The sequence below is a fragment of the Pocillopora verrucosa genome, chromosome 3 (assembly GCF_036669915.1).
Source record: "Pocillopora verrucosa isolate sample1 chromosome 3, ASM3666991v2, whole genome shotgun sequence".
NCBI lineage: Eukaryota > Metazoa > Cnidaria > Anthozoa > Scleractinia > Pocilloporidae > Pocillopora > Pocillopora verrucosa.
Genome location: NC_089314.1, coordinates 8,389,028 through 8,407,323, shown reverse-complemented (window position 1 = coordinate 8,407,323; position 18,296 = coordinate 8,389,028). Strand labels below are relative to the sequence as shown.

General features: G+C 36.6%; 1 protein-coding gene across 2 annotated transcripts; it reads left to right on the top strand.

The window, feature by feature from the left end:
• Nucleotides 1-2,590: 2,590 nt before the first annotated feature.
• On the top strand, nucleotides 2,591-9,643 carry LOC131782868 (uncharacterized). 2 transcript variants are annotated; one of them, XM_066163416.1, is made up of 10 exons: nucleotides 2,591-2,684; nucleotides 5,078-5,404; nucleotides 5,611-5,722; nucleotides 6,329-6,502; nucleotides 6,841-6,896; nucleotides 6,987-7,033; nucleotides 7,534-7,637; nucleotides 8,125-8,184; nucleotides 8,588-8,699; nucleotides 8,821-9,643. In XM_066163416.1, the coding sequence occupies exons 2-9, from the start codon at nucleotides 5,093-5,095 to the stop codon at nucleotides 8,677-8,679; spliced, it is 957 nt and encodes a 318-aa protein (XP_066019513.1). In that variant the 5' UTR covers nucleotides 2,591-2,684; nucleotides 5,078-5,092; the 3' UTR covers nucleotides 8,680-8,699; nucleotides 8,821-9,643. The 2 variants fall into 2 exon arrangements, with proteins under 2 accessions (XP_066019513.1, XP_066019512.1); XM_066163415.1 differs by lacking the exon at nucleotides 2,591-2,684 and adding an exon at nucleotides 4,444-4,526.
• The last annotated feature ends 8,653 nt before the right edge of the window (nucleotides 9,644-18,296 follow it).

Here is an 18,296-nt window from a genome sequence, read left to right as displayed (position 1 = left end):
TGATGACTCTTATACAGTTTTTCTGCTAGCGGGTAACTCAAAATCAAACCCAAAAGAAACAAAAAACCGAATGCAGAACAAGATTTCGAGACAATGTATTGTACTTAATCGGATTCTTAAGTAAAGGCAATGTGTAATTGATTAAGTTGTTAATTGCGTTGCTTGGAAAAAAACAACAAAAACATATAACAGTTACAGCTTCCATATCGGACCAGTTTTCGACAATTTGTGAGAGTAAGTTTATTTCTTTCCTTTAAATAATTTTTTGTGCGCTACGACACGCAACTGTCTGTAAATACAATAAAAGTAGCAATGAGACAAAATACATTTCCCTCCCAATCTTTTCCGAAGCGTATTTTTATTTCTCTCACATTTGTATACCCCTTGGGATTTAAGTCACCCACACCACATAAAATCTAAACTTAAATTAAACCTTCTCTGCCGACGCCCACATTGTACGACTCCAAGGTCCTTCTGGCGCATGAACTTCCGAACCTCTTGCAAAGGGTTTTGTTTTCTGACCATTGATGCCGACATCAAATTATTTATTGCGTGGCTTGAAAAAAAAAGATAATAGATAGTTACAGCTTTCGTACCGGGCACAATTTTCGATAATTTGTGAAGGTAAGGTTGTTTCTTTAATTTATGATACCAATCAATAGGCAGTATTTAAGTCACATGTTTACCTCTGTAAACCCCAACATAAATTTACAGTATAAAACCACGGGGAGGGTTTGAAAAGATAGCAGGGAAAGGCAAGGGTTGATCGATTATGAATTAGTAAAATTATCAATAGAATTAATTTTCATAAAAAAGATATCCATCTCCCCTACTTAGTATGCTTATCTTTGATAAGGATGAACTCTGGAAATTTGTTCAAAGTTTATTAATCAATCGCTAGTTTGCATCCTTTTCTCCCGTCTCACTCAAATAACGGTTAATCGCAACAATTAACAAGTAAAGCGAATTGGGCGGATAACGCTCTCCATTTTGCCTTACCACTTCGCAAACGAACTTGCTCAACTAAACTTTTAGCGTATTTGGCGACTTGCGCTCTAGTGGAAAGGTCAGATCTTGAATATCTTCGCATTTCAGATCGGCCACTCCAACAACTTCTAACATTGCACATGTGTTTTGCCGTTCCTGCCATTCCTCTAAGACTATTTTACCCCATTTAGTGGTGTATTGTGTTGCTTTTGGAGTGGCTTCCGACAGTATAATAGTCCCTTCTTCTTTACTCTTTGGAGAACGAAACCGTCAGCCATGTTTCTACTACAAAAGCTGTAATTTATGAAAATGAGTCCTCGCAGCTAAGAATACTACTGAACAAGTAGTTGAAATAAGACCTGAAAAAATTTTTTTTTCATGTCCGTACGGGATTTAAACCTATGACTTCTGCGATACCGGTGCGGCGCTCTACCAACTGAGCTAAGAAGCCAACTGGGAGGGTCCAAATAAACCATCCAAGTGATGAATAATGATTTTAGATATGTGAAATTCATATATTTGCACTGCGGTGCAAAAACGAATATAAGAGATCTTTGCAGCTAAGAACACTACTGAACTAGTAGTGAAAATTTTTTCAGGTCTTATTTCAACTGCTAGTTCAGTAGTGTTCTTAGCCGCGGGGATCTCTTATATTCCTTCCTTCACCGCATTGCAAATATATGAATGTCATATATCTAAAATCATTATCCTATGCGACAGCTGCACGCCCAAGTGTTTAACAGGAAGAACGCAAGTAAGATAAAATAATGGCGTCCGACCTTTATGGAATTTATTACGGCTCGCCGTTTTAAATGCCCAGAAAGGGCTCCAGCTCACATTTTATCTATTACTTAAAGTAAAACTTGCTTAGGCGTAGACTTACGATTTGCCTATTCAAGTTGTTGGGATTAAGTAAAGTTGACATATCCCTTTGACAGAGAAGGTTTGACGCTTATAGAATTAAAAAGAGAAAAAAATTCATCTCACGAAAGTAGAACAAGTCATCCTAGGAAAAAAGATGGGATTCTTAAACCAATATGAAAGTGCTCTATGTTTTAAGGCAGATCTCTGATCAGTGAGTTCCGTTTCATTCCTTTTATTTGTCTTGTCCTTCGCGAAAGTTTTAGTTTATCGGTTTGTTTTATCATCTTTGTTTTGAGATCTCTGGCCATCCGTCGCTGAGACAAGTCGTTCAAATAGATAAAGTTTGTATTTTCATGTGTCGGATTACAATGGTCTATTCATTTTTAATTACCCGATGCCCAAACATTCATTTCACGAAATTAAACCACGTCATCTCAGGAAAAAATGGGATTTTTCAACCAATATGAAAGTATTCTATGTTTTCGGACAGATTTCAAATCAGTCAGTTCCGTTTTATTTCTTTTATTTGTCTTTTCCTTCGCGAAAGTTTTAGTTTATCGGTTTATTTCATCATCTTTGTTACGAGATCTCTGGCCATCTGTCGCTAAGAGAAGTCGTTCAAATAGATGAAATTTGTATTTTCATGTGTCGAATGACAATGGTCTATTCATTTTTAATTACCCGATGCCCACGCCTTGCCTCGCAAGGGATCTTAAAAACATCTTTCTCTTCTGCAAAACACAAATTAGTCTCCTGTGAAGTCTGTTTGTGTTAAGGTTTTTGTACGATTACATCGAGAAAAAAGCCTGGATGAGCTTCCCAAATACCAGAAGGTTTGTAATTTACAGCTAACTCGCGTTAGATCTATTTCAATTCCCCTCAGTTGATTTTCTTCTCGCTCTAGTACGTGAAACTCTTTGTTATCATGGATAATACAAAATTGCGCTTAAAGCTGTCTCAGAAACCTGATTAACTTTTGCATGAGTCCTTCAAAGTACACTTTTCCTCGGTAAATAAGGCTTTCTTTTTCTATAAGTAGAATGTGAAAAGTTTAAAAGATGTACAGGGTGTAAATTATGTTTTTTGTCTTCGACTTCAGGAGAGGTAACGGCTGGCACAACTCCATTTAAACAAACAAAAAAAATTAGGATTGTGTGCTTTAGGGATCAGAGTACATTTGTGTACTTAGTTAAAATCAATTCCGTGGGTTAATTTTATTTCTTGGAAGGAAGTCATTTCCGTGTGTTATTTATACAATAGACTGCACTTTCTTTCGGTTTACCGGGGTTATAACCCACGCATTTACCAGTGCAATAAACGATAGGTTTTTGACTGATTAGGGCCCTCGTAATATCTCAGTTGTTCTTTAAAACTTCGAAAAAGTTTGCTCAAATCCAAGAAAGAAAAATAAAAAATGATAGGTCAATGGGCTCGTTTACGAGAAAATCATTATTTACATCTTAAGTGATCTATGACCATAGAGAAAAAGTCACCACTGTTTGTGTGCGCGAGTTAATTTGGTTTGAAACAGGTATGCGTAGTAAGGATGTGTAATGTTGTACTACTAGTGAAGGTCAACTTCATTCAACAATGAATCAACTGAAATGAGAGTGCAAGTAAAAACCTTAAGCGCTATGACGCATAACTGTCTGTAAATACAGTAAAATTAGTAATGACACCAAGTGAATTTCCCTTGCTTCATGAAACTGCACATAAAGCCAAGTAAGAACCTGCGCCTCTGACGAAGCACTTAAGCACTGGGTTATGATTCTTGGAGGAAACTAAATTTCGTAATTTCGATGATGATTGTTCTCGCTGTTTGAAACAATTTTTTCATTTATTTTCGTTAAAAGTAGCTTGTTATGATGACTCTCTCACAATTTTTCTGCCAAACCCAAAACAAAGAAAATCCTAAAATAGATGAAGCTTTCCATACAATGTAATACACTTATTCAGAATCTAAAGTCAATATAATGGATAACTGATCAAACTATTGGTTGTGATGCTTGGAAAAAAAAAAAGATAAAATAAAAACAAGTAACACTTAAAGTTTTCATATCGGGCCCAATTTTCGAAAATTCGTGGGGGTAAGTTAACTTCTTTCGGTCATAATACCAATACTTGTTTAGGTGTAGACTTTTTTTAAAAAATTGTGTCCACAGTTAGCCCAATCAAGTTGGATGCGATCAAGTAAAGTTGACATATCTCTTTGAGAGAGAATGTTGTAAGCTCATAGAATTTAAACAAAACATTCATTTTAAGCAAGTAACCAAGTCATCCTGAGGAAAAGAAACTGAATTTTCAACCAATATGAAAGTGCTCTATGTTTCCGAGCAGATAACAAATCAATTACTTCCGTTCCATTTCAATTTATTTTTTTGGTCCTTCTCGAAAGTTTTAGTTCATCGGTTTATTTCATCATCTTTGTTTTGAGATCTCCGCCATCTGTCGCTAAAACAAGTCGTTTAAATAAATTAAAGTCCTATCTTCATGCGTCGAATTACAATGGTCTATTAATTTTTAATTACCCGATGCCCACGCCTTGCCTCGCTAAAGATCTGAAATATAACTTTCTCTTTCTGCAAAACACAAGTTCGAATGCTGTAAAGTCTATTTGTGTTAAAGTTTCTGTACGTCGAAACAAAAGCCTGGTTGTGCTTCGCGAATGCCAGAAGGTTTGTAATTTACAGCTAACCTGCATTAGATCATTCCCCTTCGTTGACGATATTCTTCTCGCTCTAGTACGTGAAACTTTTTGTCATTATGCATGATACAAAATTGTGCTTAAAGCTTCCATAGAAACCTGATCAACCCTTGCATGAGTCCTTCAAAGTACACTTTTTCTTGGTGAATGAGGCTTTCCTTTTCTAGCGAAGCGAAAGTAATGGTTTGTACAAACTTCATATAAAAAAAGGAAAATCTTGGAGTTATGTGGGATTATAGTAGCTGTCCATATTTAGTTGATCAATTAGTTAGATCAATTCGGTAGGTTAAGTTTATTTCTTAAAAAGAGTTCATTTTGTGTATTACTTATGCAATAGACAACACTTTCTATCGGTTTACTGAGGTTATAGCCCACGCAAGATGTTTGGGGAACTTTATAAAAGTTTGGATTTAGCAGTGCAATAAACGATAGGTTTTTGACTAATTAGGGCTTTCGTAATATCTCATTTGTTCTTTAAAACTTCGAAATTCATCTCAGTTTTATGATGTGATCAAATTCCAGGTAATTGATTGTGCGATGCAGCTTCGTTTCCCCATTCTGGTCATTCTTTTATACTCAGTAAAGATCCTCAACGTCTTTGGAAAATGTCGTCCTTCGACTTACTCAATAAGTGGCTTCCACCTATCTGGTCACGTGATGTCCACCGAGATTGTCCCCAGTCTTTCTGAGTGTTTGAACACGTGTGTAACTAAGATCCGCTGCAAAAGTTTGAACTTTTGTTCAAAAGAGAAGTCATGTATTTTAAATGACGCAAGAAGACATGCCCACCCAGAAGATTATGGAACAAAAGCAGGATGTATCTACATGGATGTGTTTGAATCACCCAAGGTTTGTCCTTTCAATATATTTCCAATGTTAAAATTTATCGTCTAATGATTTATCTCTATTTCTCTCCCTCTCTTTGGAAAAAGGAACATAGTAAGATCAGTAGTGAATTAAAAATCAGCGCTCGACACGAAAAACAAACGATAATTTTCTTTTTCATTTTTTTTTTAATTTTTTAAATCGAGAAACCAGCAAAAGCTTTTTTTCAGTTGAAGTCTTGTGCAGCGATACAGCAAGAATGGCCTCAGGCGGACAGTGGATATTATTGGATAACGATTGGGAGCAGAGAAGTTCAGATTTATTGTGATATGACGAGCTATGGTAAGCCCTAATCAAATGATTCCTTTCAGTCACGACTTTTATATTAATTTATTAGAACTAACTTAAGCCTTGGAATCTATTGAAACTTCGATGTTTTTTAATTCTTTGTTGCTGAGTAGTTTTCAGCTTTTTTTATCCTATTCAATCAAGTTCACCAATTCAATCCAACTTAATTATTTGAAAAATAGAATCTTTTCGTGCCTTAGACGCTAAGTCTCAAAATTACCCCTAGAACTTTCATTATAATCCATTGTGTTGGATGTTGTAGCTTGAATCGAACCTACAAAACCAATTTTGATCTAGAATATGAGAGATGACTGGTTAAAAAAGCTGGTAAAAATCAAACTAAGATGAAAACGAATGTTCAGCCAATTAAGAGTTAGGGAACTCCCTGACCATGAAAAATCGTTGTTGAGGGCGTGCTTCTTGTTGTTGTTGTTGTTACTGGCGTTATTTATGTACTTTTTCATGTTTATTCATCTATTCAAGTTATGTGTTATTACTCTTTTCTTTACACACAGTCCTTGACAAATTTAACTAGATGTTTCTATTAGCCATGCAGTTGAAATGATTGTAATGTTTATTTTGTTATGCTGATATTTATAGGTGGCGGTTGGACTTTGGTAGTGACCATTAGCTCCAAGAGCAACGATCACCTTCAAGGTGCTGAAGTACGCTGTTTTAAACCCACATTGTGTGTTCCCTTTGTCGAAGAGAACAGCGACATCGCGGCGCGAAAATTAGCAGACGAAGATATACACGAAATGTTGCATTTTGAAGGTAAAGCTGTGAGCTGGATTAAAGGCCAATTATTCAATAAATAATTAATGTGTTTACTGTACGGATCAGATTGCTCTAGAACATTCACAGGTACACTAAAATGCTAACCCCGGAATTTAAGAAGGTTAAATTTCTATCATTTATACTATTATATGTTGGTTTAACTGAGTTCTGCATTCAGTGTATGCGCATTGCCTTACTTCTGTTTTTTCATCTGCTGCAAATTTCAAGGAAGGCAGTTACATGTATGTATGCATATAGAGAGCTTGGAGATATTTGGTTTATACAGATTCCATTGCATATGATTTCTCATCCTAACCTTGACACTTTTTTTTCAGGGACTTTTAGAGTTGATGTTTTGGAAAAGAAAGAAACTTATGCTGTTTTTTACCAAGTATTGCTCATTACATGTTTGAGTTTAACTGCTGTTTCTTGTTGAATACTATGAGTAATTACATATATCTTCTTTGAAACTCAATTTTAGATACCAAGTGGCCCAGAAAAGTTTAATTCAACATGTGGCTATGAAACGTAAGTGTAAGATAAATGAACTAATTTCTACCAATGTAGATTACCGTTCTTTCTCACCTCGGTCGAAATCGTGATTGTAGTCACAAACACCCTCTTCCATTATCCCAAAGACAGTGCAAAAACTGATATTATTGGCTGAGTTTGGTCGAAACTAACAGGAGAAAATTTCACACTTGGTCATGAAGCATGGACCTAGCTGTGCTCTTTTCTTACGTCGTGGCTTCGAGCCAAATATCTTCCCGCCTGGCCCTCCCACTCAGTCAAAAACCCACAGAATTAACGTTTACGTGGTGTACTCAAATGTAAACCAGCCAGCAGCTAAAGCTTAGGGTTAGGGTGATCTCGTCATGCTCCCCATTCTACCAGGGTGACGATGTCATTTTGCTTTCCACAGCAAACACAATGATAAACTCGTGCAGATGAAGAGAGTAGGTCCAAAAAGAGAGACTATTGTATTTTGTTATGCTTTGTTCTGTTACTTTTGTTTTTGTCGAATACAGGTGTCCACGCATAATCATTTCTCATTCTTATCCTTACCAATGGGAGACAAACAATTGTACAAATATTGACAAGGGCTACCGCATTCACCGCGGCTGCCACAGAGGTAATAGAAATGTTGATATGCGATGATGAGTTATTAACTCTCGTCTTCGTCTGTAATAAAACACTTAGAAGACCGAGAATAACCAGAGACAGTTCAAATAAGATTCGACATCTGGTGGCGGAATTAAGCAAATATAGCGACGAAATTTTGAAACTAAGCTCCATGTTTTTTACTTTAAAAGTATTTAATAATATAGAGTTTTAAGAACTAGTGGCTGGAAAAAAAATACCCAATTCATATATCAAAGAGTTTGGTTGCAACGAGATATGAGAGATTGCGCCAATTGAAGAAACACGTGAAATCAGTTTTAGGGACGCTACCGGGAACAACTTCCTCCCTCCTCCAGCCCCCCTCACCCCCTTGCCTCAGAATAAGAATAAAAATTCCTCTTTTGGGCGTAACTATGAGTGAGCATTTGAAATATCAGCCCTTTCTTCTTCCCTTTCTTAAACCACTCACCTTGACTCTTTTTGTTTCTTGTCACAAGTCTTCGACGGACATGACGATGGGGAGTGTGGTCATAAGCATTGGTGGAAGTCATCAAAATGTAGGAGTAAATGGCAATTTATTACAGTTGCAAAATCAATTCTAATCTATAGCTGCTTAATAAATGATTTTTAAACGATTACCCTCTCACATCAGTAGCCAGCATATTTTCCATCTTATTCTCGATACATTTGGAAAGGTGCTGACAAGGATAATATGGTTATGGTTATGGTGGGAGAAGCGTTGGTCTGATGGCGAATCGCAAGTGCCTGTTTCGCCCTGCTTTTGGGTGAAACTTGAGAGGTTTACTTTAACAATGCCTTTCTACCTAATGTTACATGACGAGATGTAAGACCTTCTATAATAGATTAACGTTTGAGTCGGGGGAGCACCAAACTTCGATGGCAAAATCATGTGTTTTCAAATAGCCCCTGACTCTCATATCTCATGCCATTCGAAAACAGACCATGGAAGACGAGCCTTGTATGGTTATCCACAATGCAGAAATAATCATGGAATCTACCTCAACAACTCAGGGATGTTGTTTGTAAAATAACACTGCTTCAGTGGAATATGGTGAGTTATGTCAGCATTCTATGAATCAATCAGTAAAAAACCGGAATGAAGTCTCATGGTATAACCACGAATTATACTTTCCAATCACATTATTTCAAATTTTATCTCATTCATCCAACAGACCCTCAAAGACGAGCATTTTATGGTTATCAACTGTGTTACGGCAATAGCCATAGAATCTCCCTACACAAGTGCCGGATGTTGTTTGTAAAGTAATCCTATCTGGGAGAGATTTGGAGGAATATGTTTTGTTTTGATTTTGTTTTATCGGTACTAATGTCCTGTGATGACGCACGCCTACGCCTAAAAACGAAAGATAATTTTTTTGCTTTTTATCTAAATGTAGTATTACTTTAAAACAAAATTTTCTTAAGCTATCTCAGATCACGAGTTTAGAAAATAAAATAATTAGACTTTTACGGTCCCTGCTATCGTATAAAACCTGCACCCAGATTTTTGCCATATTTTACCTAGTCAATCGATTATCTTATAGGTATGTAAATCTTGAAGGATAATTTATGGTCCGTTTCCTCCTTAGGCGTTGCTAGATACCCATATGATTCCTATAAGATCGTGACAATTATATTTAGTATACTTGCTAGATTCGGGTTTCCGAAAATTGTTCATTTTCTTACTTTGAGGAAAGGTTTTGCTCAAATCAAAGAAAGAAAAAAAAACGATAGGTCACTGTCCTCGTTTGGGAGAAATTATGATTTAAGTCTTAAGCGATCTACGGCCCTGGAGAAAAAGTCACCTCTTATTGTGTGCGCGCGTTAGTTTGCTTTGAAACATTTATGCAGAGTAAGGATGCGTAATGCAGCATTACTTGGAAAAGTCAACTTCATTTAACAAGAAATCAACTGAAATGAGAGCGCAAATAAAAAACTTAAGCGCTACAACACATAACTGTCTGTAAATACAGCAAAAGTAGTAATGAGACAAAATAAATTTCCCTTGCAACCTTTTTCGAAGCGCATTATTATATCTCTTACATTTTTATACCTCTTGAGATATAGGTCACCCACACCACATACAATCCAAACCCAAATTAAACCTTCTCTGCCGACGCCCGCATTGTATGATTCCAAGGTCCTTCTGGCATATGAAGCTCCTCGCCTTGTGCAGAGAGTTTTGCTTTTTGACCATGAATGCTGAGAGGATTTCCTCGGGTGCCTTCGGGATCACACGGTCAGTCGACAAGATCGAGTCAGTGTTGCAACTGTTTGCTTCATGTAACTGCACATAAAGCCACGTACGAACTTACACCTGTAACAAAGAACTTGAGCCCCGGGTTATGATTCTTGGAAGAAACCAAATTTCGTTGATTATTGTTGTCGCTGTTTGAAACATAAATTTTTCATTTATTTCCTGAAAAAGCAAGTTGTTGTGATGACTCTTGTGCAGTTTTTTCTGGAGCAGGTAACTTCAAACCAAACCACAAAAAAACAAAAACCTAATATAGGTCAAGATTTCAAGACAATGTATTGTATTTATTATAATTAGAATCTAAAGTAAAGGTAATGAATAATTGATTGAATCATTGATTGCGTTTCTTGGAAGAAAAAGATAAAATAAAAACAAAAAACAGTTCCAGCTTCTATATCGGGCTCAATTTTCGACAATTTGTGAGGGTAAGTTTATTTCTTTCCTTTAAATAAATGTTTTTCTACAATTTGCCTATTCAAGATAATTGCGATTAAGTCAAGTTGACATATCCCTTTGACAGATAATTTTTGGCGCTTAGAGAATTAAAACAACGTTGACTCATTAATTTTAAGTAAGTAAACCAAGTCCCCTTGATTTACTTACTTCTCCTCCTCAACCAATATGAAAGTGCTCTATGTTTTCGGGCAGATCACAAATCAGTTACTTCCGTTTCATTCAATTTACTTGTCTTGTCCTTCGTGAAAGTTTTAGTTTATCGGTTTATTTCATCATCTACGTTATGAGATCTACCATCTGTCGCTAAAACAAGTCGTTCAAATAAATTAGGTTTGTATCGTCATGTACCGGATTACAATGGTTTATTCATTTTTAATTACCCGATGCCCAGGCCTTGCCTCGCAAAATATCTGAAAAATAACTTACTTTTTCGAAAAACAAAAGTTGGATTGCTTTCGAGTCTATTTGTCTTAAAAGTTTTTGTACGATTACATCGAAACAAAGGCCTGAATGAGCTTCCCGAATACCAGAAGGTTTGTAGTTTACAGGTAACCCGCATTAAATCAACTTCAGTTCCCTTCAGTTGACGATATTTTTCTCGCTCAAGTACGTGAAACTCTTTGCTATTATGCATGATACAAAATTGTGCTTAAAGTTTTCTTAGAAAGCTGATTAACTTTTGCATAAATCTTTAAAAGTACACTGTTTTCCCCGTGAATAAGACTTTTATTTTTCAACAAGCAGAGTGTTGAAAGTTTAAAAGATGTACAGGGTTTCAATTTTGTCGGTTTTCTTCGACTTCGGGCGAAGTAAAGGTTTGCACAACTTCATTTAGACGAAAAAAATATCGAAGTTATTTGTCCTTGGAGGGACTTCATTTTCGTGTGTTATTTATGCAGACCTTAGTTCGTCATATCACAATAAACCTGAACTTCGCTGTTCCCAATCATTATTCAATAATATCCACTTTCCACCTGAGACCATTCTTGCTGTATTCCATTCTTGCTGTATTGCTGCACAAGACTGGAAGCTAATAAAAACTTTTGCTAGGTTTTCAATTCGAAAAAAGAAAAGAAAAAAATATACCGTTTGTTTTTTGTGTCGAGCGTCAACCTTGACTTCACTATTGATCTTATCATGTTTATTATTTCCAAAGAGAGAGAGATAAATAGAGATAAATCATTACAATGCAGATTTTTTCGCAATTAAACGAAGAAACATTGGGAATGTATTAAACGGAAAAACCTTGGGTGACTCAGACACGCCCAGTAGATAAATCCTGTTTTTGGTCCATAATCCTTTGGGTGGGCATGTTTTCCTGCGTCATTCAAGTCACATGACTTATCTTTTAAACGAAAGTTCAAACTTTTGCAATGGATCTTAGTTACACTTGTTACACATTTGTTCAGCCAATAAGAACTCTCTGACCATGAAAAATCGTTCATTATGTACGTGGTTGTTGTTGTTGTTGGCGTTATTTACTTACTTTACTGATCTGTTTATTTGTCTATTCAGATTATGTGTTCTTACTTTTCTTGGTTGACTAATCTATCGAGATCTTTCTATTAGCCATGCAGTTGAAATGAGTGCACTGTTTATTCTGTAATGTCCCTGATCATGCAAAATCGTTGCTGTGGACGTGGTTGTTGTTGTTGTTGGCATTCTTTGCTTACTTTCCCATATGTTTATGTATCTATTCAATTTATGTGTTTTTACTTTTTTCTTTTACACAGTCCTTGGCTATTTTATCGAAATGCTTCTATTAGCCATGCAGTTAAAATGACTTCCCTTTGTCGAAGAGAACAGCGACATCGCGGCGCGAAAATTTGCAGACGAAGGTGAACAAGAAATGATGCATTTTGAAGGTAAAGCTGTGAGCTGGATTATAGGCGAATCATTCCATAAATAAATAATATTTTTACCTTTCGGATCAAACTGCCCAAGTACATTCTCAGGTACACTAAAATGTTATCATAGAAATTAAAGAAGGTTTTAGTGTCTATCATTTATGCAATTATACGTTGGTCCATGTCCACCTAGAGTTATGATCTCTTGGATCCATTGAATACAATAAGCGTTTTGCGTTCTTCATTTTGTAGTCGCTTAGCTTTCTATTTTTGCTTCTGCTGCAAATTTCAAGAAAGGCAGTTTCATGTATGTATGCACAGAGAGAGCTGTGGTCTAAGAAACGTCCATGGGTGGGTGCGTGTGCGTGCGTGCAAGGTTGGCGAGTGCATTTTTTTTTTTTTTTTTACAACATGATACTTACATTCACTATATTAAGATCCCTTTCACGGGACTCCCTTCGCATATTGCGTTACACTACTTACTTACAGTGCTCTTAAGATAAAATGAATATTTATGCTACTTAAATTGCTGTACTCACACTACGTACAACGTAATGATGCACACGTATTGAGAAGCACATCATTTACACACACAAAAAAGAGAAACTTGTTCACAAAAAATTAACAGTTACGAGAGACAAAAAGGTTAAATTGTGGGTGGGATAGATAAGAGTAAGGGCTTAAAAAAACCCCAGAACTACAGCGTTTAGCAAAAATTGCCTTTCAGAGGCTTAAGATCAGCATAAGGAGAGCAAGATATAACCTACGAGCAGGCTCACATTTGGAGCCCGCCCGCAAATTATATAGCAATTATAATGCATGAAGTATTTTGTTCCACTTCTGTTGAAATTTATTCCGTGAATCAGTCACGATAGATATTTGTTTTTCAATTTCTAAATTATATTTCAGCTGTTGCGCATATTCTCTGATAGATGAAGATATGTTCTTAAATTTACAGCAATAAATATAATACCTTGCGAGGAGCAATCAATGGCTTACTAAAATATCATCTTTCTCTCCTCCAAAACCTAAACATTTATAGATATCCAAAATGTATGAGGCTGGTATCAGATGAATTGAAACGAAAAAACAATGAACCCTTCCCCAAAAGTTTTGGTTACCAAGCATTGCCAGAAAAGATGGATTAATGTTTCCTTGTCTGTTTTGCACAATTAACAGAGAGCAGTCTCCAAAATTTCTTTTTTAAATAGAGAGGAATTCGTTGCTATACATATGTGGAGAAATTTGAGGTCACTCCATAAAATTCAAGGAAAGAGGCAGATAAGCAATATTTCTCTCTTAACTCTCCATAAGTTATGACCTTAAAATCATTGTTAACAAGATCTTTGATATTTTGTACACCAGCTTTTGCCCAGTGCTTATAAAAAAAGGCCTTTTAGCAATTCTGACTGATGAATTATTCCATATTATATTACTACAACAAAAGTCGTGTTCGGCGAGGAAAGAGTTTCTAAAATTAAAGTCCACCCAGATTTCGATAAGTTCTCGGAGGAAGTCCTCCATGATATCATGTTTGGTAGCGTCTTTTTTTTTCCAAGTTCCCAAGAAAAACTAATTTTCCTCCCCATTTTGAAAGAAATAAATCCCAAAAAAAATTTCCATTTGGATTTAAAATCATCAGAAATATACTTTACTATCCAAGCGATCTTTAAAGACTTTGAATGCCATGATGTCCAACATTTTTTGATCACCATCGCCATAGTCAGCAATCATTTCAGACCGTTTGATTTTGTCCCTTTTTCCATCCCAGAGAAATTTGAAAAGCAAACAATTTATTTCTTTTAACGATTTAAAACATGTACGTAATGGGGACAAAATGTAGACCTATTGGGATGCAGGCAACGTCTTTATAATTGTAATCTTTCCAGGAAGCGTTAATCTCTTGTTTTGCCAATTGTTAAGAATATCTTAAACTTTGTGAATCTTGTCTTCATAGTTCATTTTCATTTCTTCATTTTGAATCGTACAAAACCAAACACCTAAAGCCTTGACTCTACCATCTTCCCATTTTAAGTTTTTATCTGGCCACATAATTTGATTTGACCCTTTCTTTGATCCTATCCAGAGAACTTCGGTTTTTCCACAATTAACTCGCAGGCCAGACAGTTGACCGAAACTGTCTAAAAAATCAAAAGACCTCTCAAGTGACGCTTGAGAACCATCTAATATCAACTTTTAGAGTTGATGTTTTGAAAAAGGATGTTACTAATGCCGTTTTTTACCAAGTATTGCTCATTACATGTTTGAGTTTAACTGCTGTTTCTTGTTAAATACCATGAATAATCATGTGTATCCTCGTTAAAACTCAATTTTAGATACAAAGTGGCCTAGAAAACTTTGATTCAACATGTGGCTTTGGAACGTAAGTGTAATGAAGATGAATTAGAGTCTGCCAATGTAGACCAATAAGTGATTATTATACGGGAAAAATACTTTAGTTAGCTTTAAGTGTTATTGTCAGAGAAAACCGGGAAGGAGCAAAAGATCGAGGTCGACGTTTGACCTCCACCTTTAACCATGGAAAAGATTATCCACGGTGGTATTTTCAGAAGTTGGATTTTTTTTTTGTTTGAAGATAAAAGTTTTCTTGAAATCAGGGCCTTCCACGGGAATGAAATATCTTGATTTTCGGCCAACTTTTGTCGAACCTATATGAATTAGCATGAAGCGAAGAAAATAGCCCTTCTCTTTTTAGAATCTTTAGCCTATAATAAACCGATTAAAATATAATTTTCAATTTTTGTCCCAGTTCCATGTCTTTCATGTCGTACTTAATATCACCGCCAAGTCGTTAATTAACAAGACCTAGATTTCTGCCATTTTTACACTATGTTTTCTCAAAAGTGCGCGATTTATTTTTAAAGAAAGTTACTGTTCTTGACAGCCTGATTAAACCTTTACTGAAATACAGCAAACTTAAAAATGGTATTTCTCAGCAACTCGGAATTACTGACTTGGAAAGTTCCACCAAAATAACGTGAAGCAAAAAGCTTCCCGACAAATTTTCACCAACGAATTTTTTTCCATCAACTTCTATCAGCATTGAGCTCACATCCTCAGCAAGGCCTTCCAGAAGGTGATCAGGTTTAATCTCTTTCACTTGTTGTAGTGGCTATTAGATTTTCATCTTGATAATGTAGATGCGTTTAATTCCATAAAATCAGATTTCAACTGATGATATAAAATTAGTCCAACTTTCCCGCGAAATATTTTCTGTGTCACGCTACGTCGAACCTCTTTGAATTTATTCGACGTTACTTCGTCCATCTTTGCTGAACAGTGCAATTAGTAAAATTATAAGAAAAAAGATGTAGAATTGTGTTTCATTACTGATGTCTACAGAAAAAACTGTTGTTTACAGAATACCGTAATAAGATCAGTGTGTTTTCACCTGCATGTAGATTGATTTAATTTGTCACGTAAGCCTTCCGAGGTAGGAATGTCTACTTTACTGGATAATGGTCAGCTTAAATCTGTAATCATGAATTGTCCGTTTTCAACGGAAGAATCCTCGTGTTCTGAGAGTGGAGTACGATCCGCTATTTTTCCACTGTTGGCGTGCAAACGAGATATGACCTCGCACCTCGTAAGTCTTGGAATTAGTGGAAAGCGTGGTCGAGGAGAGGCAGAAGTCAGCGAATCGGAACTGATTCTAAACCGGGCGGGACGTATTGGTATATTAAGAGAGGACGATAAAGAGGCTTTAACCATTCGCCCCAAACATAGAAAACACTTAACTACCGACTGGCCTAGCCGTAAGAATTAAATTTGCTCTTACCCGGCTCATCAGGGGTTAAAAAAGCTACTTAGTCTCCCCAGGCGTGTTAATGCAAAAATACCCGCAGAAATATTTGTTGAGTTCAAGGAGATTGTTCCTATCGGGGCAGGTGAGTGAAGACTTCTCTTTATACATTTCGTTAATTCTCGCGTACTCGTTGTTTAGGTTATGGGACGTCTGATACGTGCGGTTTATTGCACGTGCCAGATGAAGTCTGCGAATTATGCCTCTTACAAAAATTGGACTGGTGAGAGTATTATCAGTTATATGTTAAACTCTTCACACAAACTTTTCAGTAAACATGCATTATGTCAATACAAAAATTAAAACTAAAAATACTGTTGGTGTAGCAAAAAGAAATTGTGATCTTCTTGAATTGTTCATTGCCACTAAAGTGTCTGGGAGGGAGGTGTACGGGTGTGGCACTTGAAAATGAGTAGGCTCCAATTCTGATTGTTTCCTGTTGTTGATTACTCTTGATAGCAATCTACACGAGTCGTAGGCTGGAACACTATAAAAAGCGCGAGAAAAGTGATTTTAATGTACATTTGGATGAAGGCATGGAACAGGTCAGCTTAATAGCATAGTATAAAGTCCAGTAAAGAACGAAAGCGAGGACTGACTTACTAATTACTGGCGTTTACTAGAAGTTTACATTATATAATTGGAACTGTCGATGAAATTAAAATTAGGAAAACAACGTGATAATTGCAATGGTAAAAACACGTGAACGAAGGGATTTGAACCCAAGAAGTCTCCGAAGCCCGGTCTGACTCCCTAAATTCTAACCCAAGGGGGATAGCCAAGTCCATGTTCGTATAACGTTTGTTTTGACGAGAAATCCCCGTCAAAAATTTGACATGAGGGGATTCAAGCTCACGATGACTCCATCAACAACAGCTGAAGCAACTGAAATATTTTCTTCTATGATGGCTGCATATTTTATGCTATTGTTTACATTATTTATTTTCTGAGGAATAATAGACCGTTTCCGAGTTCTCTAAGGCCTCTATATCAAAACGAGGTTCAGTGGTCAGCCTTCAACATGGCAATTATTTTTCATGCTCATACTCATGTAAATAACTCATTTTCACGAGAAAGGTTGTGCACTTGGCCTCATTTTGAAAGTGAGAGTTTTTAAAACTCGGAGGTAGCCTATTTAAGTGGCGTTTATGTAGTAAGGACTAGTTTGTGAAAAACATGAGTTCGTTCGCACGAATTAAGATGAGCAAAATAAATAACGTTATAGCCTGAGACTAAGCTCCACGATGGGAAAAAGGCAAAAACGTGGAGAAACAGGGCGCCACCTTTTCCCCTTCCCAGACTACCGCTAGGCTCGCTTCATTCGCCGATTTATTTTCGCCCCTACTGATCTGATATTTCGCTTTTCCCCCAGCATTAATCCACTGCCTAGTTAGATGTCATCAACTAGTTTGCTGTGATCTAAGAACTGATCAATAATGAAACTTCAGAATAGGAGAAGTGCTTTTAATGTAACTACATATAAACAAAGTATAATGAAGACGGAGATTGCCAATCCGTGTCAATGAATTCAAGTATTGGACCAGTGCTTGGCTGGTAATCGTTATTTATGGTGTGCAGTCTTCTTCAGGGCAAAGCTTTGTGACAACTCCAGGAGAAAACGAGGAGGTAGAATTAACGGCATGTGAAGCTACCATAATTGAAGATATTCAGCCACTTGACGAAGATGCAGACGAGACTCCTTTGTCGCAGGCCTCTCAAATCAGTGTTCCTGAGGAAGAAGTAAGCATTTGGTGCGACAAGAAGGAAATCCAAAATGAGAGACGACAGGCACTAAACAATGCCCGGGAAACCTGACAAGTGGACGCTTTAGTCCCATCCTTTCTACTTTAAATGCCTCATGGGACGATATTTCATCTGCCCAGCAAAAGTACTATATTCGTAAGGCCAGGGTAATTAGTCCTGGGCAAGAAAAAGACCTTTGGAAATGTATCCAAAATGATTCAGACATAATCGGGAGGGACGAGAGTAGCTCGTCCAAAAGAAAGCATTTCGACACAAACACTGGGCTCATTGATGTCTTGATCAAAACTTATGATCAAGCGGAGTCGTGGCAAACTAAACGCCAGATCCTATCTCTTTTCGCAAATGACTTTAGCCACAGAGAATTGCAAATGTTAATCCCTGGTTTAACTTAGTGGAAAATTTACCAGGCTCGTCAGCATGCCACTGAGGCAGGAAAAGGACAAGTTGTTCCCGAACAAACAATCTTCCGAAAAAGAATTGATTAGGGAAAAGTTGATCATT

Bases quoted from the DNA above. Each gene is read 5' to 3' on its own strand.
- LOC131782868 (XM_066163416.1), top strand. From the start codon at position 5,093: ATGCAGCTTCGTTTCCCCATTCTGGTCATTCTTTTATACTCAGTAAAG. The intron at 5,405-5,610 runs GTTTGTCCTTTC...GCTTTTTTTCAG, and splicing joins ATGTGTTTGAATCACCCAAG to TTGAAGTCTTGTGCAGCGAT. The intron at 7,638-8,124 runs GTAATAGAAATG...TCTTGTCACAAG, and splicing joins TCACCGCGGCTGCCACAGAG to TCTTCGACGGACATGACGAT.